Genomic DNA, 23,619 nt, shown 5'->3' on the forward strand with positions numbered 1-23,619 from the left:
TGAGGACACCTATTGACATTCTCTAGTGAGGTTATTGTTCAGATTTAATTATAATTTATGGAGAAAACAATATTTCACTACATTTCTAGGTCATGGTGAGTCGGATGTTTTTGTGTCTCTAGAGATGGAAAATCTGTCCAGGGGTTTGACCCACACTGAAATATCAAATTATAAAAATATTGGATGGAATTGCATGATATTTGAGTATGAATCCCACTGATTCCCTGTCTTTTCCTTTAGCACAACCAGCAGGTCAAAGGTCACTGATCTAGTAAACCCTCCAACATAACTTACATTAGAGTCCACCAACATAAACCAAAGTATTAGACAAATTCAAAATGTGACCTCATGTTGGCGCTAGATGAGACTGCCATACCAGTAGCATGGTTCATCATTAGAAGCTGAGAATGTGAGATGCTGGAGTTGGAGTCAAACACTTAAACATGTCCAGTACATCCATACACCCACTTAGTGTACAGTGTGTTGTAACTATGTGTGTGTGTGTGTATGTGTGCAGTTCTGCAGCCGTCATGACCACCTGTGCGAGTGGTTGGTGTGTCGCCTCGGTAACCTGGAGGCAGGGAGAGAAGCCACCATCCGACTGGAGACCAGACTGAACCCTGCTGTGCTACTGCAAGCTCCGGTAACACACACACACACACACACACACACAAATACTGCTGAGTCACACACATAGGACTTCTGGGTCTCTAACTCTATTCAACATATGTGAACAGCAGTGTCTGCTGACTCAACATAATGCTGAGGAGGTGAGTTTGATGCCTGCAGGTTTTCACTCACCTGATCCAACCTGAGTACCTCACTAACTGCTGTATAATTCACCTCCCACAGCCATTTCACATTAAAAGCCTCAGTCACTTCTTTTAATTGGAAGGCTTTTATTAAGAAGCTGCAGGGAGTTTTCATGAATAACTTGACAACGTTAGAAAAGGCTGTGCTTGCTCTCTCTCTCTGTTGGTCCTCCACAGCGTTTTTTAAACATGTTAAGGTGTCATTCAGTCAGTCAACCAGTTTGGTCCAGACTGAAATATCTCAACTACCGGATGGATTGACACAATTGTGTAACAGAGCATGAATCTGACTTTCCTCTTGTGCAACAATGATGTCGACATTTGTGGTTTTTAAAGATTTTTTTCAGGCATAGACACCATTATCTGATAGTTGCCAGACAGGAAACATGGGAGAGAGGGGGGGGGGGGGGGGGGGTGACATGCAGTACAGATCCGCTGGCCAGGATTCGAACCGGGGTCCGCTGCGTACGTGGCATGCGCTCTAACCACTCGACCACCTGCGCGCCTCATTTGTGGCTTTTGAGTGTAACATGTTGACTGTCAATCAATCAATCACTCACTGTCTGTGTCTCAGGGTCGTCAAGGTATCATGACGTTGGAGAGCATTGCAATGATGTCATCTCCCAGAGAAGATCCTGACACCACCATCATCCATGAACATCCTCTGGCACAGGTAGAACATTCAATGGCTACAGCTCACAAAGGTGCATGATCAAAGCCTGATGGGAGTTGAAGTCGTTGCCTGGTAAAATAATGTCCTGTATGTTGTAGGTGATGCTAACAATCATGTGTTGTATGTGGTACGTTTCAAGGTGTTGGTGGAAGCTCATTTTAGCCAGAAACCCTCAATGCTGGTGAAGGTCTTCATCATCATCGTCAGTTTAGTGTTGGGTCTGATGATCCTGGCTGCTCTCATCTGGTGTCTATGGAAGGTAAATAATAAAATATATCAACTTGTCAGTGCTCTCTGGCAGACAGTCTATGTAATGGTGATATATTGACTGTGATAGTATATCCCAGTATAATGAACGGGTAAACTGTAGTATATCCCAGTATAATGAACGGGTAAACTGTAGTATATCCCAGTATAATGTACTGGTACACTGTAGTATATCCCAGTATAATGAACGGGTAAACTGTAGTATATCCCAGTATAATGAACGGGTACACTGTAGTATATCCCAGTATAATGTACTGGTAAACTGTAGTATATCCCAGTACAATGAACGGGTAAACTGTAGTATATCCCAATATAATGTACTGGTACACTGTAGTATATCCCAGTATAATGTACTGGTACACTGTAGTATATCCCAGTATAATGTACTGGTAAACTGTAGTATATCCCAGTATAATGAACTGGGAAACTAGTGTATCTCAACATAATGCTACTTATAAAGTCTAAAGTTTATCACTATATATTGGTTGTAGTAACAACAGCTACATTCCTTGACCTCTGTCTCTCTGTCTCTGTCTCAGGCTGGATTCTTTAAGAGGACCCTCCAGAAGACAGAGGAGGAGTTCAAGAGAGACAGCTGGGACTACGTTCCTCAAAGCAACAAAAGAGAAAGCTTTTCCTAACCACCTCTGAACATGACCTCTTGACCTCTGACCATAGGATGGAGTTCATATTGTGACTGTGCAAAAGTTTTAATGAGACAATTTGTACTGATGGATGCCATGGAGGAAGTGCTGTGTAAGAAATGACAGCAACCCCTTTCTGTCCAGAACTGTAGAAAGTATTGCAGGTGAACGTCATGGGCCAATGAAGTGTGTTTGATGTGTGTGTGTCAGAGGGTTTGACGTTACACCCACAACAAGGCAGCCCTGCTAGTTACCACACAGACCTTTATGTGAATGTGACCGTGACCTTTTATCATGTAACATGCCTGATGTGCCTTCACAAATACACACCAGCGTCAAGACTTGAACAGTCTGCAACAATGGAGGAGTAACAAACGATATAAAAAGGGAAGCAAAACAATCAAATGTGGACAATTTCCGAAGGCTTCGGCGCTTCCTGGGATGTGACCCCATGTTACTGATGACATTCATACAGACACTTTTGAGGAAAAAAACAAACCAAAGGAAGCAACTTTCACTTTCTGGTGACCTTTGATCTCAGGGGATGGAAACACGGCCTCTGATTGGCTTGTAATTTTCTGTATATTTTGTTTTCTACGTTTTTGTTCACCTGCTGATCAACACTTTATGCACTAGCCACACACACACACACACACACACACACACAGACACAGACACACAAAACAGACTCACCGGTCATGTTGTAGCACATACACTGATCAGACAGAAGTTGAAGTAGTCGGTCTGTGGCAGCCATATGGACCCATCCAGGGAGCCAATGAAAAACTGCTGCTTCTGTGGCGTGTTGACACACAGTGAGGCTGGGAAATACGACGGTGGCAAATCTTGAAGCAGGGTAGCACACTAACCTGCAGTAATACACATCTTACTGCCACAACATAGTGTTTTTCAATGCATGTGACACACCATCTGTGCATTTTCCACACTGGGTTCTACCAGAGTCTCATACACACTTTGTTACTGGTTTCTATTGTCTGCTCAATTAGTGTGTTTGTCAGCAGACTGCAGCTGTTTATCACCTTTTTAAGAAGCCATTCTATTGTGTGAACAATGTGCAGCTGGGTAGAGCTGAATGAGCCCAACTGAAGACAGCATGGCCCATAAGGAACTGCAAAAAGCTGTTTTTAAAAAGCGCTTTTTTTCCTTCTTTAAATGTACGCTCTTAAAAACAAAATGTGATATGAAGTCGAGCTTTGATGTGTATCACAGTTCAGCTGGGTCTGAAATCATTCCTCGTTTATTTAAACAGTGCTACATTTACTGAAATGTTCACTCCACATAGTCCCCTAAAAATCCACAATGGGATGAAAAAGTATGGAATGAGAAAATATGTATAACAATTATATTAACAATCATAGAAATTATTGCATTTTACAGATGTGAAAATTGTACAGATGTGAAAGTACAATTGTCCGACTCTGTGAGTGATGATGGAAAATAATGATGAACAAGTGTCTGAAATTTCAATTTACTGCTCAATAAGTGTCACACACAGTAGTGAATGAGTGAATGAAGGAGGGGTTTCAGACACAGTAAGTAGATATATATGTGTATACATACACATATATATATATTCCTGTGTCTTGTAGTAAACTCCACTAATGATGTCATGATGACACACACACACACATGGATGTGCAGATGAACAGATTGTGCTCTTATTGCACTCAGACTGTAGCACACTTGAGGTGGACTCAGGTGGTTTCTTGTTTCCACATTTCAATCAATTCATAGAATTCCTTTTTTTTGGGAGGGGGGGGTGAAATTGCTTCTAGATTCAGACTGAACACCAGTGTCAAAGCACACAATAAGATGCATCATGTTGTGTGACAGAGCCAGTGTCACACTGAGCCACAGGGTCAAAAAATGGAAGATTACTTGAAAATCATCATTTTAGTATTCACGTTTTAATTAAATGTATTACACAGCTAGTAAAAACAGCTACTACCTTCCCCTGTTTAATTCATTGAAATGTAAATACACACACACACACATACATGCACACACACACAAACACACATATTTTAATATTGAGTTTTTGCGTATGTGAAGTTGTTCTGCACTGGAGAGTCTCACTGCTTTATCAACACATTTCTATTAAATGAAGAATTTCCTATTTAAGCAACAACTTGTGTTTTGTTCTGTTCTTGATCACGGCTGTTACTAAAATATCTGCATGAGCTCAGTAAAAAAAAAAAAAGAAGAAGAGTGTCTACATAAAAACAGTATTCAGATATAAAATGTGTACAGTGTGTGGACACATTGTGCTCATCCAGTCTGGTTCTGCTTGTGTGCATCAACACAAACATCTGTACGGAAACCAGAAGCTATAATAGTGCTTTTAATGTAGTTCTGCTTCCTCTCACTGAGTTACATTCAAACTACTTTAAATCACATGATTCTGATCGATTGGTTGATGTGAAAGTTTGAGCTCATAATGTAAACAGATGAACGTTTGCCTCGCTGCAGCAGAACCAGAGACGGACCGGACAAGACAAAAAACGAAATGAAACTTGTAATAAAAAAAATATTCAGTACAAATGAAATCAAAGCCATCAGAGAAAAGCTGCTCATTAAAATACAGTCAAATATAAACAGATACATTTGAATATAAAACAGGAATCTTTATCTTCATCCATCAGTTCCAAAATGTATAAATCTTTACATTGTAAAGCACAGTCAGCTGATGAGTTACATCACTGATTGTTAAAAGCTGCACGAGTCAAACGGCCTAAAACGCAGCTTTAATATGTTTCGTAAACAGGAAGCAGTTACTACTTATATGTGTTTTTGCTACTTTGCTTCTATAAAAATTCTACATTAGTTCACGTCGCCATGGAAACAGCACTAGCCAAGAGGGACACTGTTGAGTTAATGTGCCTCGGTCCAAGCCACACACACACACACACACACACACAGCAGCGCCCTCTGCAGGATTCAGATGCAGCTGCAGGAGACGTTGGACTCTGCTTCATCCACCTCCTCTCCGTACAGAGTGATGAGCCGTGGGTGGACCCTGAACACACACACACACACACACAGAGAGAGGGAGAGAGAGAGAGGGAGAGAGAGAGAGAGAGAGAGAGGGTGATATGACGTAATAAGACAAAAGTATGAAATAAAAAACATTGTATTTTTTGATTTCATTGGTTCGGGTTTGTCTAGAGAGGGAAGAAATGCAGCAAAGATTCCCAACTGTAATCAAACCAGGGGGCTTTGCCATAACACAGTATGTGGCTTAACCAACCAATCATAGCTTAATAAACACACTGTCAACAGTAGGAATTTGGCGAGGGTCTCTAAATATTCTAAATATGCAGAATAACAGTAACAGAGACACTTTGAGCACCACAAACATAATTCCATCACCTCCACTGTACGGAGGTAGAGTCAGAAGTCTCAGGGACAGATGTCTATAAAAAGGACTGAAATAATGAGTCTTTTCATCAATGTATTGACAGAAAAGCTACAAAGGCACTCCATCAGTGACTATTTAGATCATCCATTAATGGTTGAGTGATAGCTTCTTAACTGAGAACATTTACTGTTTGAGGTGATAGTGAATTGAACCTATCTGAGTTTGACAATGAACTGAAAGAAAGAAAATATAGTCCAGATGAACTGATACCATACGATACAAACTAATAACCAATGATCATCTCCAAACCTGAACAAAATCAAAGCAGAGCTGTCATATTCACATAGCAACATCATACCTGACAACAACTTCATGAGAGATCTCCACCAGCTCCCCGTCTATGTTCCAGGGGAAAGCGGCTCCCTGCGATTGGATGATGGGTGTAGTTTTAGATTCACCCTCGTCCTCGCTGTCCTCCTCGGACCAGCCAATCAGCGACCGGGGGCGGATCCTCACTGCTGACACGGCGTGTGTCTCCACAAAGGAGAAACTGAACTGTAGACAGACGATCAAAGACAGTTAGACTAATAATATACGAGGTGTGTGTGTGTGTGTGTGTGTGTGTGTGTGTGTGTGTGTGTGTGTGTGTTTGTTTGTGTGTGTGTGTGTGTGTGTGTGTGTGTGTCCTCGCAGGTCAAACGTCACTTGAGGAGGACAGAAAAGCTTGTTAAGATGTTGTTAAGCAACTTGTTGATGTGGAGCAGTGACTGTGATTCTTCTTGTTTGTGTCTGCACTGTAATACACTGATGATCCAACAGGGAGCAGCAGAGACCATCTCTCACACGCACACACACACACACACACACACAGACACACACACACACAACCTGTCTGGAAAATACATGAGGAAAATAAAGCACCAACTGAAAACTAGGCCCAAAACAATACACAGAATAAGTTGTGTTTTTTTACCTTCACATTATTGACTTCACATGTAATGATAACAGCTGAAAGGTTTGCTGACTATCTGCAGTGTGTAAATAGCTTTTCTGGCTATGAAGTGTTTTTTAACAGTGTGTTGTTGGCAGTGATGGAAGAACATTTACTGAAGAACTGTAACAACCTACTCTACTATACTCCAAAGGGACATATTGTGCTTTTAATTAATGATTAACCAGATAAGGATTTAACATACAAAACAAGATCAGCTTACATATATATTATGTATTGACTGCATATAAAGTTCTATTTTGTCCAACTGCAACACTAAAGTGCTGATTACATGTGAATTCATCTTGAATATTAACATAACATGTAATAAAATCATTCTATATATGCAAATGTACAAATTTGACCTGTTTTTATATATTATAAATATCATAAATCAGCATTCAAACATATTGTACTCATCATATTCTATAAAATGTTCTCCTGGACAATAAAATAGTGATTGTGAATGCCTTTTTTTCCCGATAAGATGAGACTAATTATGAGTCAGAATATGAACAGTGTGTAAGGGTTAAACACATTTTGTTGATCATATTGATGTAGCTTTACTTGATGACAGCAGGACGATATGATAACACTACATACTGCTGTCTTTATAATGATGTTATGATGAATGTGTGGAGGCAGCTGTCTATGTTAGGCAGATGTTAAGAAACATGATCATCATCATTAGTTGTGTTTGTTTATCAGCTGATGAATCTTTTGGTTTCTATCGACTTCTGACAGAAACATCTGGCTCTTTAGCTGCTAAATGTTCCACTGTGTTCACCAGCTAGTCACTATCTGTCTGTCTTCAGTTCATTGGTGATCAGGTAGTGTACTGTGGCTTTATCACACCTTCCTGCTGCTGCTGGAACTAGATTGATGATACTGGTGAGACTGAAAGAGGGAATTCATTCACACATCACATCAGTTCAGAGTAATTAGAATGTTTGTAAAAAAAAAAAAAAAAAATCACACCTGTACGATACATCATTCACACCAACAGACATAAAACCTCAATTATTTTTTCAAAATTTTAAACAATACACAAAAATTATAACAAAAACAAAACAAACACTCCCCGTAATTTCTTATAATTTCAAAATAAAGTGTTAAATACCTGCTTATAACTAAGGGAACTAGTATAAAATGAAAGGGCCATTATATCTTTATGTGAATTAGTATTCTCTTGTCATGTGGATGTTTGTGACTCTGGTTTCAGACTCAGATGAGGTTTAAAAAGTCAGTGGTAGGACTCAAAATTGGGTTGTCATGGTTACTGTATATGTATGCTGCTCCTCCAGGACGGCCCGTCTCATCTTGTTTGATGCTGAACTGTCCATGAGGACATCAGGAGGATGTAGGTCAGAGAGTAAACAGCCTGTTTACTGTGCAGGACAGTGAACTCCTCTCTGACTGTATATTTAGAAAGTGGGTTAGTGTGTGCTTTCACAGGCCAAAGCAGGCTCAACCAAGCTAATCTACTCACTAACTAGTCTGTTTTTTGGAGAATGGAGAGCTCAGGGTGGAAGTGGAACACAACTCACATAACCCAGCACCAGACTGCATTAGAGAAATACCATCTTTAACAGTTAGTTGATTGACAGCTGCTCTCACCTGTCCACTAGAGCTGCTGTATCTCTTCAGGTGTTTGATGAACTCTGACCTCGTAGTGTCTCCTACTGCGATCAGCGCCGCGCTACCGTTGGCCAAACTGTCACAAACAGGAAGTGGAAGAATACGTGGTGAGATAAGCTACACTGTGGTGCGTTCAAGGTTGTAGCACAGCTTACATTAACCATCATCACCTGGTGTTAGGAGCCAGTCCTTGAGGTGTGTGTGGACTCAGACAGGGGATGGACATGATGCTGATGCTCAGATACAAGCCCTGATTGGTGGTCCAGGACTCCTCCCCCTCTGCACCGACCAATCACAGAAAGAGAAATAACAAAAAATGTGACAGAAATATGAACCGGATTTCATCTTCTGTCCAGGAGGTTTCCATGGAGACAAACCCTCACCTGACTCTGGGTCCTGGTCCTGGTCGTGCTCTCTGAGGAAGAGATGATGGTGAAAGTGGTTATGATGGTAATGCTGTTATAAATGCATATATATATATATATATATATATATATATATATATATATATATATATATATATATATATATATATATATATATATATATATATATTATTATTATGTTATTTTTATTTGACCTCCTTCTTCTTCTTAAATGTATTTGAATATTTGTATTTCTTGTGTAAGTGTATAAATATGCTGCTGCGTATAATAAAGTGATATTAAAGTGTGAGTGGATCAGACAGCAATGACATCTTTGGATACTGTGAGGAATGTGAATGCTGTTATGGGTGTGTTACAGTGTGTTACAGTGTGTTACAGTGACATAAAACTGTCACTCTGTGTGTGTGTGTGTGTGTGTGTGTGTGTGTGTGTGTGTGTGTGTGTGTGTGTGTGTGTGTGTGTGTGTGTGTGTGTGTGTGTGTGTGTGTGTGTGTGTTGCTCACAGATGTGCAAAGAAATCCCTGTTTGACTTCTTCACTGGTAGAAAAGACAGCTGACAGTCCTCTGGTCTGAGAGAGAGAGAGAGAGAGAGAGAGAGAGAGAGAGAGAGAGAGAGACATTCATGAAATAAATGTGATGTCCATTTTATTTCTAGAGCCAAAATCACACATTTATGACTTCATATTGATGCAAAGATAGCCCTTTAATCATGTAGTAATTTAAAAATGTAACCACCTCTGAATTACAGCAATTAAATACTTTATTTTGAGAAACAACTATCTGAATGTATTTGGGTTTAATTCTAATTTAAATGTCCAAAAGATAAAGTTTGGTGGTTTTTTTTGCAATTTCAAAAATTTCACAAGGTTCACAAATTCAGATTCACACCTGAAATTGTCATTTTTGGATCATGTGACTGACAGAAGTGAACCTGATAGGACAGAGGTCTGATTGATTATATTCCACTGATTATCCAATTATCTTGAATTCTGCAATCTGAGCAACTTTGAAATTGAAAAACATAAATGTAGTGTTACGAATATTATACACGTGAATTTTATATCTGGATTTGTGATGCCAAAGAAAACATATCAACTTTCAAACCACATGAATTCAGAAACATGGTTGTCATTGTTATGAAAGGACTTTAAAACCCTCACAGCCTCTCTATCCTTTATAGCATACAAAGAACAAACAACTGACTATAAATGTATGGATGTGTTACCTCAGCCTAGCCAGAGTCTTCACCAGAGCGTACTCTCGTCGCCGTGACGATGGCATCCACCTCTTCTTCTCCGCCCGCGCTAAGCTCCGCCCGCCGAAACCAAACATGGCAGAGAAACCGAAACGCACCAGCTGACCAAGAGAGGAGAAACTGCACATGTCCACCTGCTGCAGGTGACCTGATGTTTGGAGAAAAAGATCATTGTTGATGATGAATATGATCATCCAGAGTTAATAATCATGATCCATCACACACACACACACACACACGCACGCACACACACACACACGCACACACACACACACACACACACACAGCCTGTAAGAAAGCCAATTGGTCGTATGGTTTGAAGCTTGTTAATATTCATAAGGAGTCGCACTTCAAATATGGGCAACAGAAAGAGGTCAGTGGTACTGTGTGTAGTTTAGTGTGTGTGTGTGTGTGTGTGTGTGTGTGTGTGTGTGTGTGTCTGTGTGTGTGTGTGTGTGTGTGTGTGTGTGTGAGCAGGAAGTGTGTTGATGTTTCATTTCCACAAGGAGACCAAAGAGGGAATGCTACCACTTGCAAGCCAGAAGTAAAAAGACCAACAGAGGCAGCTAGAGGTATCAGTGGGCCACTTTTTTAGTCACCTTGTTATCTATCTGCACTCTGCAACATACTCTGTCTGTGTCCCATGATGGAAAGTAACTCAGTATATTTACTGAAGTCATGTACTTCAATTACATTTATAGGAATTGGAGATTTTACATTTTAAATAATGATTTTATAAACTATGACAAAGTGTTTAAGGACAATCATTACAGACAAGATGAAAAAAAGTATTCAAAAATGTATTTGGCAGGACTGTATTTATTATCTCTTCATACCTCATTAAGCATCTCACAACCCTTCAGGTTTATTTTGTGTCCATTTGCAGAGGCCTGCATCATAAACACATCATATGACTTATTACTTCACTTATAGCATCAGAGAATTGTTCACATGTTCAAACTCCCTCCTGTGTTGGTCTGACTCTGATCTGAAAGCCCAGCAGGAGAAAAGTCTGACACCTTCCACTAACACTACACACATGGCCACTGAGTAACGCTGTTTACTGTTTATTTTCCCACAGTCTGTGAACACAGCACAAACAGAAGCACCTGGAACCCCCCCCCAAACAAATCTCCCTTATTAACCTAATTTCACCTCCGAGACCGTTCAACAACAAGCTCCGTCAGCTCCGACGCATACAATGTCTCATACACACAAACACACACACACACACACACACACACACACACACACAGTGTGCCATCTGGTCACATACCTGCTGCAACCTACTGAACTACAGTCGCCCCACCTGTCTGTCTGACTGACTGCCTGTCTGTCTCTCTGGATAGAATCTGATTTCCTCACCATATGGCATGTTGTCTGTGTGTGTGTGTGTGTGTGTGTGTGTGTGTGCGTGTGTGTGTGTGTGTGTGTGTGTGTGTGTGTGTTGCACAGGATTAAAGCTGAGACAGTCAGTGTGTCAGTGGGATATAACCTGCAGTGCTTTCTAAAAATGGCAGAAATCAATATATGCTGGCTGATTTATTTATTTTCATTTATTTATTGATGTAAAATCATACTTTTCTGTTTTTTCATCTGATCATAAATGAAAATATTACCTGTTAGTTCACAAACAGCACTGATTGATTCCCAGCACATGTGTAGTTTGGTTTTCAAACTGAATGGAAACTAAATTTAAAATTTAGATCACTTTTTTTCCTTAGTTTTTTTTTTCTCCAATGTTAACACGTTGCTATGACAATTCTTCCACATGTATAAGGTTAATTTTCCTACTAACTTTAAATGAATACTTAACACTACATAGAAAGTTCTCTTAGCAAAACATTAGCTGCAGACAGCTGGTATATTAGCTAGTCTAATGTCTAGTTAATGGTAAACTGAACTGAATCTAATTGTAAATCCATCAGCAATCTGTAACTGTACAAAATCCTATATCTCCAAAATGTATATAAAATGTATGATGTCATATTACCTTAAACATAGTAGGCCTGCAACTAATGATTATTTTCATTAACAATTAATCAGTCAGTCAGTTTCTATATAAACTGATACATCATTTGATCATAAAGTATCAGAATATAGTGAATTATGTCTACCAAAACATCCTAAAGCCCAGGTCATCAAATATATTGGGCTCAATACTAAACACTAAACCAAGCAGTGAGGGTTATAATAGTTCACGTACATTCACCTGGTTATGTAGCAGTCACCACCTGTAGTCAGCTGTAGTCTGTGGGAAAAGCTTCCTGCCTGCTAATTAACCGTTTTCTATTGTTTAGTAATTAGTCTTATTAGTGCCACTGAATACTGAATCCCATCTGTCACACACACACACACACACACACACACACACACACACACACACACACACACACACACACACACACACACACACACACACACACACACACACACACACACACAGCTTCCAGTGTAAATATGTGTTAATGAGCCACCATGATACCACAACCTGTCATTCACACACAGCAGCCTACCCTGCTGCCAGCTGATTGGGCAGTGTGTTTACCTGAGACAGGCGGGGAGAGGTGGAGGGGGCGGGGCTACAGGGGGCAGAGTAACCTGTGATTTAGAGTGAAGCTGATCCTGCTGTTAGACATCTGTCTGCACCCTCCCTCCAGAGTTCAGTGCCGCCGTCTGCTTCACTCTGTTTTCTTTCAGTCTGACTAACTACCAGCCAATCACATCAAAGCTTAACAAACTCCCGATTGACTCCCTGTGAGATGCTTAGATTACATTTAAAAACAATGGCATTGTGACTGTAGATCTAGAGCCACTAAAGCCCACCAAAGACACAATTATAGAGCTACAACATATAGAATCCACTCGTGAAAAACAGGTAGCATCTACACAGGACGACATGATTCTAGATGTACAACCAAAACCAACAGGTTAATGTAGATATAGACACAGAACAAAAAGCAGTCACCTAGGACAACCTGGCAATAGCTCTAGAGCACATAGAACCCACATAGGACAATTGGATAACAGCTCTAGAACATAAGATGATCTCAGTTTAGACTCAGAACCAGCAGAACCCACCAGAGATGACATAACGAGAGGAACCCAACCATAATGATGCGACTGTCGATCCAGAACAAGAAGAACCCAAACCAGGAAAATTTGACTACAGATCTAGAATCCACCCAGGACGTGACTGTAGATAGATAGACTTAACAGAACCCAATAAGACAACACATCTGTAGATTTAGAACAGATAGTACCAGTTATAGCAGTTTGCCCCAGCAAGAACAAGTACAATTCAACTAGAATGCACCCAAGATGACAAGAATAAATATACAACAGGCAGAACCTACACAGGACCACGTGACTTTAGATGTAGAACTGGTCGTTCTACATCTGGGGTTATGTGACTTTAGATCTAAAAGAGAAAGAACCCACTCAGGATGTGACTACAAATCTAGAACAAGTCAAACCAACCCATGATGCTCGTCTTATAGATCTAAGAAGATAGAGCCCACCCAGGACAACTGGAGTATTGTTCTAAAAGATGAAAACCACAGAAGACTATACGATAATATATGTAGAACAAGTAGAACCCACCCAGGATGATGTGATAACAGGGCTAGAACAGGTAGATCCCACCTAGGACAATGTGACTACAGATGTTGAACAGATTGAACCCACATACTCATAATAATGATACTATAGATCTAGAAAAGGTAGAATACACCCACCCCCACATGATGAAATTTAAAAAAAAGGCAGAAACCACTATAGCCAACGTGACTAAGGACATAAAACCATTAACACCTACCCAGAACGATGTGCAGAGCTGCAGTGACTGGATCTCTGACTCCATGAACAGAACAGGAAACCACATCTGTAGAACCTGGAAAGTTAAACAGACACACAGACATCACCTGTTCTGTAGTTCCCACATAATTTGGTGATCACATGATGTGGTATGTCCACACTGTACTGTACTGTATTGTAGATGATATGAAGGCGTGTCCTCTCTTACCAGCAGGAATAATCCCCAGTGGCAGCACTGGTTTCACTGGTTTCTCTGGAGAGTCAGCATCCAGCTGAGCCCTGAGGACCAGAGCGTGGCACAGCTCTGCCACTGAACCGTCCCCACCAACACACACCACCCTGACACACAGGTGGAGACAGACAATATGAGACTACTTTACAAAGACCACAGTCATTTTCTGTCATCCAGGCCAAAATAAAAATGAGCTTGTGAACTGTTCATGAGAAGTTGAAGACGATCACTAATCTGATCTTCTGAAGCCAGACAGGAAATCCAGTGACAGTGAACACCCAAGAATTTCCTTTATTTTAGCGACTTGAACAGGTGTACACAAATAAATCACGTCAACTTCACAATAAAAGTCCACTGGATTGTTTCACTTTGGGACAGAGAACTGTAGACAGGAAGGTGGAAATCAAAAGAAGCTTCATGCTTCAGTTTCAGCTCAAAACCACAAGTGAAAAAAAGAAAGAAGAGGCAGCCTCAGCAGTGAGAGAAAACTAGAATGAACAAATTATGATACAGTCTGAGATGTTTGCACTTCAGGTCAAAGGTGAACACGTTTTATTTCATTTTAAAAGGCATCAGTAACGGTCAGGGCTGTAATGAGCAATGTAGCCATGTCCTCTGTGATATTTATGGGAATTTGAGGTGTTTAATGACCTTTCATTTTAAAATGACACACATATTCCACCTGTTAGGATTTTTAAGGGTTTCTCAACCAGAATTACATATATGACAGTGTAGAAGTCTTAAGAACAAACATTTACACCATAATATACGTACTGTAGATACAATTTACAGAGAATATGCATAAATTAAATGCATTTTTGTGGCTAGTGAAAAATGTCCTTTAATTTTACATCCTGTCTACAGTTCTGATAATTGTGGGCAAGACTGCAGAAGAAAACATTCATGGAGAACTCTGCTTTGTTTGTGCAGATGTGTACAGGTGTGTATTTACCTGTTTTCTTATTATAACTTTCCATGTTTCTTTTTTGCATGAATACTGTTGCATGTTAGGTATTAGTAGTAGTAGTAATGGTAGAGTAAATACTATAATAATCTAATCATAACTTGATTCTTTGACGTATGTGTTCATGTTTTCAGAGGGTTCATCTTCAGAGTTGGTGTCTGCAGTAAATGTGATGTAAACAGACTCCGCCCCCTCCCCCTCTTCCTGCATATGGGATTACCTGAAGCTCCAGTCACCACGGTGACAGCCAACTTAATTGGCAAATGTAGGTTTCAACCAAATCCTCACTAGAGTAGCCTCACACACACACACACACACCCACACACACACACACACACACACACACACACACACACACACACACACACACACACGCTCACACTCAGCAGCTAGCTTAGCAACGCTGAGCTAATCTTTTCTAAGTACATTAAGCTTTATGAGGGCTGAGCACAAAAGCTGCTTACACACACAAACACACACACACACACACACACACACACCATGAGTAGTTGTTTTGTTATTTGCTTCATGCATTACCTATTTTTTACTTTTATTAATAATATTATCTCAGTTAGCAGTTGGGGTTTGAGCTCACCTGTCTCACTGTCTGTCTGTCTGTCTGTCTGTCTGTGTGTGTGTGTGTGTGTGTGTGTGTGTGTGTGTGTGTGTGTGTGTGTGTGTGTGTGTGTGTGTGTGTGTGTGTGTGTGTGTGTGTGTGTGTGTGTGTGCGTGCGTGTGTGTTATAACCAGGCTGGGTCACTGTGTTTTAGTGTCCTCTGACAGTGCAGTAACAGTAAGTTAATTATCCGGCTTTTCAGTGTGTTAAGGAAGGAGAATGCCACAGTTCAATCACAACATATTACCTTCTATGTAAACATCACCTTCCACCTTAAATGAAATGCTCATTTTATGACTTAATTTAGAAAAACAACTGTCCAATCATAGTTTAGCAACTGTAATTATGTATGCTAGGCCTGTCAAGCTTAGTGGCAGTAGTGAAAGAGATACACTAGCCAAATACATCTTGTGGGGTTACAAGTTACAATGTAGAAGCCTCATTCACAACAAGCATTCACTGTGTAATATGTCCTCATTATCACACACAATCGTACCTATAGGTCACTTTAAAAGCACGATTCCAAACCTCTCCACTGTTTTCTCTGTGGTTTTTTTTATGTGTAATTATTCTCTTTTGAGCATTCCATGTTACTGTGAATGAGGGCAAGCCGTCAACGATCTTTGAGCTTAAATAAAGGTAGAATGAGTGAATGGATTACTACAATACTCTATGAGCCTCAGCTACCGTTGCTATGGAGATGAAGTCACGGGTGTGAATCAGTGCACTCAAAAACCTGAAGTTGTAAACAAAACGACAACATAGTTTTATTTAATCTCAAAAATGACCCATAAATGAAAACTGAACTGATTTTCAACCAAATCACGGAGCTAAAGTTTAATTTACTAGCACTAATAAAAATCTGTCAGCAATGGTTATCATATCAGCTAAATGAAATGAGAAGCTACTTTTATCAAACACTGACTGAAATCAAGTTGTTAATCTGGCACTAGTATCACTGTTGTTGATGGGGTACTGGCTATTTTTGCTTTTATTGGATAGTTCAGTGTAGAAGCAGACAGGACACATGTGGACAGAGACAAGTATGACATATAATAACAGTTCACCAGCTGGAACAGAACTGATGATATTGCGGTTATGTGATATCACCTTCATCATTTGGCTAAGAACTGAACTGAATGTGCCAGAATGGAAAGCTTGACTAACACAGTGATAGTAAATACAGAGGTGAGAATTAGCTTTATTCCAACTTTAGTAGTGCTTGTGGTAAAATGGCAACATACAGTCCAGCTGTGTTGGAGAAACATGTGTAGAAGATCATGTGTACTTTAAGAGGACATATTCCACATTTTAAAATCACAGGAACAAAGAGAGAGAGAGAGAGAGAGAGAGAGAGAGAGAGAGAGAGAGAGAGAGAGAGAGAGGAGAGAGAGAGAGAGAGTGTGTGTGTGTGTGTGTGTGTGTGTGTGTGTGTGTGTGTGTGTGTGTGTGTGTGTGTGTGTGTGTGTGTGTGTGTGTGTGTGTGTGTGTGTGTGTGTGTGCGCGTGTGTGTGCGTGCGTGCGCGCGTGCTGAGAGACAAAGAGACAAAGACAGACGACTAACCCATCATATTCATCCAGCTTGCATTCCTTCATCACTGAGAGAGCGTGGCCCTTCCTCTCTGTCACTGGAGAAAGAGAGACAGGTAGAAAGAGAGAGGGGGGAAAAAGGAGAGGGAAACAGATGGAGAGACATTGAGATGGACAGAGAGATAGAGTGTTCATGCATGTGTGTGGTCACATGTACAAAACTGTTCGATAGCTGCCAAAAAAAGTGGGACAACGGATATCACACCATCTGCTGAGAGGAGAGGAGAGGAGAAAAAGGAGAGGAGAGGAGAAGAGAGGAGAGGAGAATAAAGGAGATGAGAGGAGAAAAAAGGAGAGGAGAGGAGAAAAAGGAGAAGAGAGGAGAGGAGAATAAAGGAGATGAGAGAAGAAAAAAGGAGAGGAGAGGAGAAAAAGGAGAGAAGAGGAGAAGGAGATGAAACGAGAGGAGAGGAGAAGAGAGGAGAGGAGGAGAAAAAAGGAGATGAGAGGAGAAAAAGGAGAGAAGAGGACAGGACAGGAGAGGAGAGGAGAAAAAGAGTGGAAATAAAGAAAGGAGAGGAAGAAGGAGGGAGAATGAGGAACAGTAGAGAAGAGGAGCAGGTTGTTTCCCTCTATAAGAACAGATGGGCTAAGCTCTGCACCATGTATCAGGTTACCTAGCGACCAGAGTCTGCCATTAACTTTGACCTTTGGACCTTTGCCTCACACACACACACACACACACACACACACACACACACACACACACACACACACACACACACACACACACACACACACACACACACACACACACACACACACACACACACACACAGTCTCCTCTGAAGTCAATAAATAAAAGACATATATATTTAATACATGTGAGGTGTGACATCATCCAAAAAATATCTGCTGTTGTCCCGCCCACTGCCAGTGTGAATAACAATCAACCAAACATTATCCTGCATCTCATTGGTTAATCAGCTGGATGGACTGACCAGTGATGTCAGTGCGGATCTCGGCCATCTTGAAGAGTGGAGCCACATGTTCTCTGTAGATGTGAACGGCATCCTTCTTATGACTGCTGGGGTTGATGAACACCTTCAGATACCTGGGACGACTGCTGAACCCTGCACACACACACACACACACACACGCTTTAAATGTTTTACAGGATTCAAATATTTTCATTCTCTGACATACGGGTTGTGGGTTTTTACAGAGGTTTTTTTTTTGTGGGCCAAGGCTAGCACATACCAGTATGTTATAATATTAATATTTGTGTTAATATTAGTGACATTTATAATGGGGGACTGGCACTTTTTCACCCATGTACACATCAAAAACAGCTCATCTCTAGAATTAAAACTCCTCTTTGGCTTTCATTGAAAAAACCTCCACTACATCAGTGTTACAGATGTTATAAAACAGATCATGATATATATTTTTTTTTCTCCATAGCATTTTATTTATATATTCTGCATTTATAAGATTATCGGCCAATATATCTATATCAGATTTTTTAAATTCCCTAACATCGGTATCGGCATCGCCCCCAAAAATCCAGTATGGGTCAGGCCGTATAGACGTTATCAGTTCCAGTTATTATATTTGTAAAGGTTTTTAATAATCAGCCAATAACGTAAAACTTATTACTTCACAGGTATTACATTATTGGTTCCGAAATGTTATTACGTTATCAGCTTACTACATTCAAAATGATTAGGTTATTGGCCGTTGTTATGTTATTGGCTGCTACATTGCTGTATATACAATGTGGTTATCAAACATAACATTACTGCACTGAAACAGTAAACTTCACTGGGAATTTAATCATTATAAATTCCAATGAATAATAAAACACAACAAAAAACAAACATACATATGTATGTATAACTTGAATTAAGAAAAATGATCAAATATACATAAAATGCTACCTATATAACTTTTTTTAAAAACATCGGTGCATATTGGACAATGTAGATGCTGATGTCGATATATTTGTGATAGGCCAATATTAGCTGATAATATCGGTTGACCGATATATGGGTCTGGCTCTAAACATCACTTTATTTATTTATTGGATTTATTTCTATGTGTGTGTTCAGGTCTTTGAGCAAATATTTGAAAGAGACAACACTACGACTAAGTGCCATGGAAATGTAAAACTTTATATCCAGTAAATAAAACTAAATAATGTGACATCAGTATATTATTACATTATCGGCTCCAGTTATTACAATTGTAAAGTTTTTTTTGTCTGACCAATAACAAAATAACCAGCCAATAATATAATAATTTATTACATTATTGGCTGCTACAAGCATTATACAGTATGACTTAATCACCAAAATCAACAGATTTATCAATGATGAAAACAAATGTTAGTTGAAGCTCTCATGTTGTCCCTTAAATCAGTACTGTAGCTAATCTTTCTGATTTTAAGTCCTGCATGTGACCTCAGTTTGGTTCAGGAGGTTCAAACTTGCCTTTATCACATCATTTCTAAAACCAGACTGGTGCCAGTGTGTGTATGATTTACATCTCCCTGTGCAAAGAACTGAACTGTTTAGAAACATACATGGTGACATATGATTGGAGGATATATGTGACTTTAAAACAACTTATGTGCCTAGGAGATAACCTCCAAGTAAAGACTGCTGAGAGATATGTAGAAGAACACAGTATGAAGTATGATTGTAACAATGCTATCAAGCTCAGTGTGAGTGAGTGTGCATATGTGTGTGTGAAGGGGGGCAGGAGGTTACATGGTATTGACTCCAAACTCCAAACGTACACACACACACACACACACACACACACACACACACACACACACACACACACACACACACATCAGCTCCATGACCTCCTGTACAGCTCATCATTAGGCAGATTTGGAGACCGCATTATAAATCCCCATAGACCAGCACAGATCAATACACACACACACACACACACACACACACACACACACACACACACACACACACACACACACACACACACACACACACATCAGCTCCATTATCCAGCTCACTGCTATAATCTGCTCCCAAAAGGCTGTGACCTCGCCCTGTTAATGACCCCATACACACACACAGGGCACCTCCTGCTATCACTCCACCCCACAGCTTTGACTAAGTTCTTGGTAGTTGCTGTGAGGGGCCACCCTGCATCCATACACACACACACATACACATTTAAATGTCTTCACAAAAGAAAGAAAAGTGTAGCTGTGATTTTAATATTCATTGATTTTCCGGTCAAGTTTAATGGACACACACCTAAACTCACCGTCTACAATTCATTATTTCCTCCACAAAACCTGTGTGACCTTAAGTAAATCCTCCCTTAATGGAATTAGCAATTCAGACAGAGTTACACCTTGCACACACCAGCTAAAATGATGCAAAATGTACCTCCAGCCTGCAGCGCCTGTTTGTTAAACACAGCTTTTTGTTAAACACAGCTGTTTGTGGCAGAATGATGTGTCACATCCTGAAAAAAGGTGCAAAAGCTGCAGTAAATCTGTCTATCAGTGACTTTCAACATGGCACACATTAAACATATTTATAGTCAGTTTTCTAAAAGTGTTCATGTGGATTTTGAATGTGCGTAGGAACAAAGTTACTAAACCCAACACTCAATGATTCCATAAAGTTCTCTCTCTCTCTGTATCTCTCTCTCTCTCTCACACACACTCTCTCTCTCACTCTCTCTCTCATACACACACACACACACACACACACACACACACACACACACAGTCTCACAGGAGATGATGTCATTCCATTTTGTTCATATTTTTGCTCAGTAGAACAGCAGATAGACAGATATAAAGAGATCAAGTATCCATCAGATCATTTCCCAGCCTCGGACGGCGGCTGGTTGCTATGGCGCTACTGAACTGTTACCATGGTAAACAATCCCGGAGTTGTCAAGGAGAAGTGTTGAGTTTCTGACAGAGGGATGAAGACTGAGCTCCTGCATGTTGTTGATAAAAACAGATCAGTTTTTGAGCAGACTCCATCTGGACTCAGTGAACAATAGCAATCAATTAAACGCTTTAAGGATCGTAGTTAATCAAATTCAGTGGAATGATACAGTCTACAGATCTTGATCAATTTAGTAATTGATTTTAATCATTGATCATTAGCTCTTTTTATGTTAGAACTCCAATCATTCTTTGTTCCAGCTCCGTTGCATGTGAAAATGTACTGCTTTTATTTGTTTCATATCATTGTAAACTGAATATCTTTGGTTTTTGGAGTGTTGGACAGACAGCACAATATATCTGAAGACATCACCTCCTGCTATGGGAAATTAATATGGAAACTATTCATTATTTTCATAGACTAAAAAATAGATCATTAACAAATATAGTCATCAGTTTCAGTTTCAGTGTTGTAGTAGAGAAGTAAGAGCAACAACTTCATTTGTGTCTACAAGTTTAAAAATGTGTGTTACCCCTTCATACAGTGCATTTTGCACTGACTGTTACTACTTCCATGAAAGGCCGTTAAGTTGTGGCTAGATGTGCTACAACATTTTAAGATTTACTCAAACTGGGAATCAATATGAGAGGAGAGATGTGAGCAATATGAAAGTGTGTCAGACTCTAACCTCCAATCAGCGTCTTTGTCCACAGAAGCAAACATCTGTCAGCAGCAGCTCAGACAAACTGTCCAGCAAAAGTATTATGTATGTGTGTGGATTTAAATGAATAGTAGTTTGTTTTCCTACTTTTAGGAGACATGTCTGCCAGTATGAAGAGGTGCCTTCAGCTGGAGACCACACTGGTTTTGATACCACAGTGCGTGTGGATGTCCGCACTGTGGAGCCAGCCAAGCAGTGGATCCAGCTTTTGAAGGGGTCATCAGGGGTGATATGGAGGGTGGGTGTCACCTGACAAAGGTTGGGGCACGGTGTGCTATTCAAGGTAAGAGTTGTGCTGTCAAGATTTCTTAAAGCAACTTATTAGTGTTTTTTTTTCCTTTGGTTCATACTGCTGTAAATCTACTATATTTTGCTCAGTTACAAATGTCAGCACAGGGTGAATGTTAAGGCTGCAGCAGAAATTCAAGTAACACCTGCTTGTGACTTTGAAGAGTCCTGGTGATGAAAAGAGCAAGTGAGTTTATTGATCCACTTACAATTTCAGTTCCTAGTTTATGCTTTCAATGTTGATTGTCTTTTTGTCAATGTGCCTCTCTCTCCTCTCTCCTACCTGTCCTTTTCCCCTCCCCTCTTTATTTCCTCTCTCTCTCTCTCTCTCTCTCTCTCTCTCTCTCTCTCTCTCTCTCTCTCTCATCCTCTCTCTCTCTCTCTCTCTCTCTCTCTCTCTCTCTCTCTCTCCTCTCTCCTCTCTCTCTCTCTCTCTCTCTCTCTCTCTCTCTCTCTCTCTCTCTCTGAATCACAACTCATTGCTTTTAAGTGTGATCGAATAAGCTAGAATCTTTAACAGAGAGAGTGACTAGACCAGTCACCACCACCAGGACCAATGAATGATAAGATTATAGTAAAGCTACTGTGGCTGTCATATTTGGCAGGACGCGCTGAGTGCGGTTTCCAGCGCAGCGCAGCCGACGAGGATTCCATACTACAGAAGTGGGCGTGGCTTAATCTAAACTGGGTTGGAAATAAAGGATTTTTGTGCACGGTTGACCGGAGCCCCTCTTCTAAGCTGCCATGCTTGTCTGTTGGACTGGCCATAAGACAAGAGTTTCACATGATCTTTGTCAAATTTACATTGTCTTGGACAGCTGTAGGAGGCTTTTCCAGATCAACTGTGCTCTTCTGGCTCTGTATTATAACAGATTTGATGAGTACAATTCATTAAGACCCAGGGTGATAAATATCAGGATTACCCTTTAAAAGAGATAGACAAAACATAACAACAGACAACACAATCTTATCCCAAAAGCTGATAAGGAACTAGTCTACCAGTCCACCGCTGCAACAAACTGTTTTTGTCAGTGTTCTCACATGACAACAAGAGAAGAATCTACAGCCAAGCTGGTAGCTGAGAGGCTGGATTTAACCCTGAGAGACCCATGGTTAAATTGCTGAAAAGTAATTCAAAGATTCTGCTGATTCAGGTTTTTTTCCACCCTGACCAGAATAAAAAAACATACACATTGTGGTCATATTTAAACCATTCATATATATTGAACATATATTGAATAATCTGTAAAGGACTGAGACACAAACACTCAATTTTCTTAAGACATCTCAGGCTGTTTATCTGTTTTGTAAATTAGCTTTATTATTGTACAATTATGTTATATATTTACTGTTTTGTTTTTGTTTTTTGTACGTCATTATGGAATGGTTCTACTGGTCTGGTCAACTGGAGCTCGAATTGGGCTGTATATGACCCTTGAACTAAAATGATTTTGACACCCCTGACC

General features: G+C 40.1%; 2 protein-coding genes across 3 annotated transcripts in view; one reads left to right on the forward strand and one right to left on the reverse strand.

The window, feature by feature from the left end:
• itga4 (integrin alpha 4) overlaps positions 1 to 4,533 on the forward strand; it is a 28,737-nt gene extending 24,204 nt beyond the window's left edge. For both annotated transcript variants that reach the window (XM_062432380.1, XM_062432381.1), the window contains exons 26-29: positions 518 to 643; positions 1,387 to 1,485; positions 1,625 to 1,744; positions 2,292 to 4,533. In XM_062432380.1, coding sequence (XP_062288364.1) covers positions 518 to 643; positions 1,387 to 1,485; positions 1,625 to 1,744; positions 2,292 to 2,393 — 447 coding nt within the window. In that variant the 3' untranslated portion in view covers positions 2,394 to 4,533. The remainder of the gene's footprint in view (positions 1 to 517; positions 644 to 1,386; positions 1,486 to 1,624; positions 1,745 to 2,291) is intronic.
• Positions 4,534 to 5,354: 821 nt separating this feature from the next.
• The window catches only part of cerkl (ceramide kinase-like), a 37,447-nt gene continuing 19,182 nt past the window's right edge, over positions 5,355 to 23,619 (reverse strand). Inside the window, exons 5-15 of the mRNA XM_062432013.1 lie at positions 18,205 to 18,336; positions 17,238 to 17,301; positions 14,070 to 14,200; positions 13,863 to 13,937; positions 10,016 to 10,193; positions 9,302 to 9,359; positions 8,788 to 8,815; positions 8,575 to 8,683; positions 8,384 to 8,480; positions 6,134 to 6,330; positions 5,355 to 5,433 (exon numbers count right to left, since the gene is read on the reverse strand). Coding sequence (XP_062287997.1) covers positions 5,355 to 5,433; positions 6,134 to 6,330; positions 8,384 to 8,480; positions 8,575 to 8,683; positions 8,788 to 8,815; positions 9,302 to 9,359; positions 10,016 to 10,193; positions 13,863 to 13,937; positions 14,070 to 14,200; positions 17,238 to 17,301; positions 18,205 to 18,336 — 1,148 coding nt within the window. The remainder of the gene's footprint in view (positions 5,434 to 6,133; positions 6,331 to 8,383; positions 8,481 to 8,574; positions 8,684 to 8,787; positions 8,816 to 9,301; positions 9,360 to 10,015; positions 10,194 to 13,862; positions 13,938 to 14,069; positions 14,201 to 17,237; positions 17,302 to 18,204; positions 18,337 to 23,619) is intronic.

Source organism: Scomber scombrus, chromosome 13, assembly GCF_963691925.1.
Source record: "Scomber scombrus chromosome 13, fScoSco1.1, whole genome shotgun sequence".
Classification (NCBI taxonomy): Eukaryota; Metazoa; Chordata; class Actinopteri; order Scombriformes; family Scombridae; genus Scomber; species Scomber scombrus.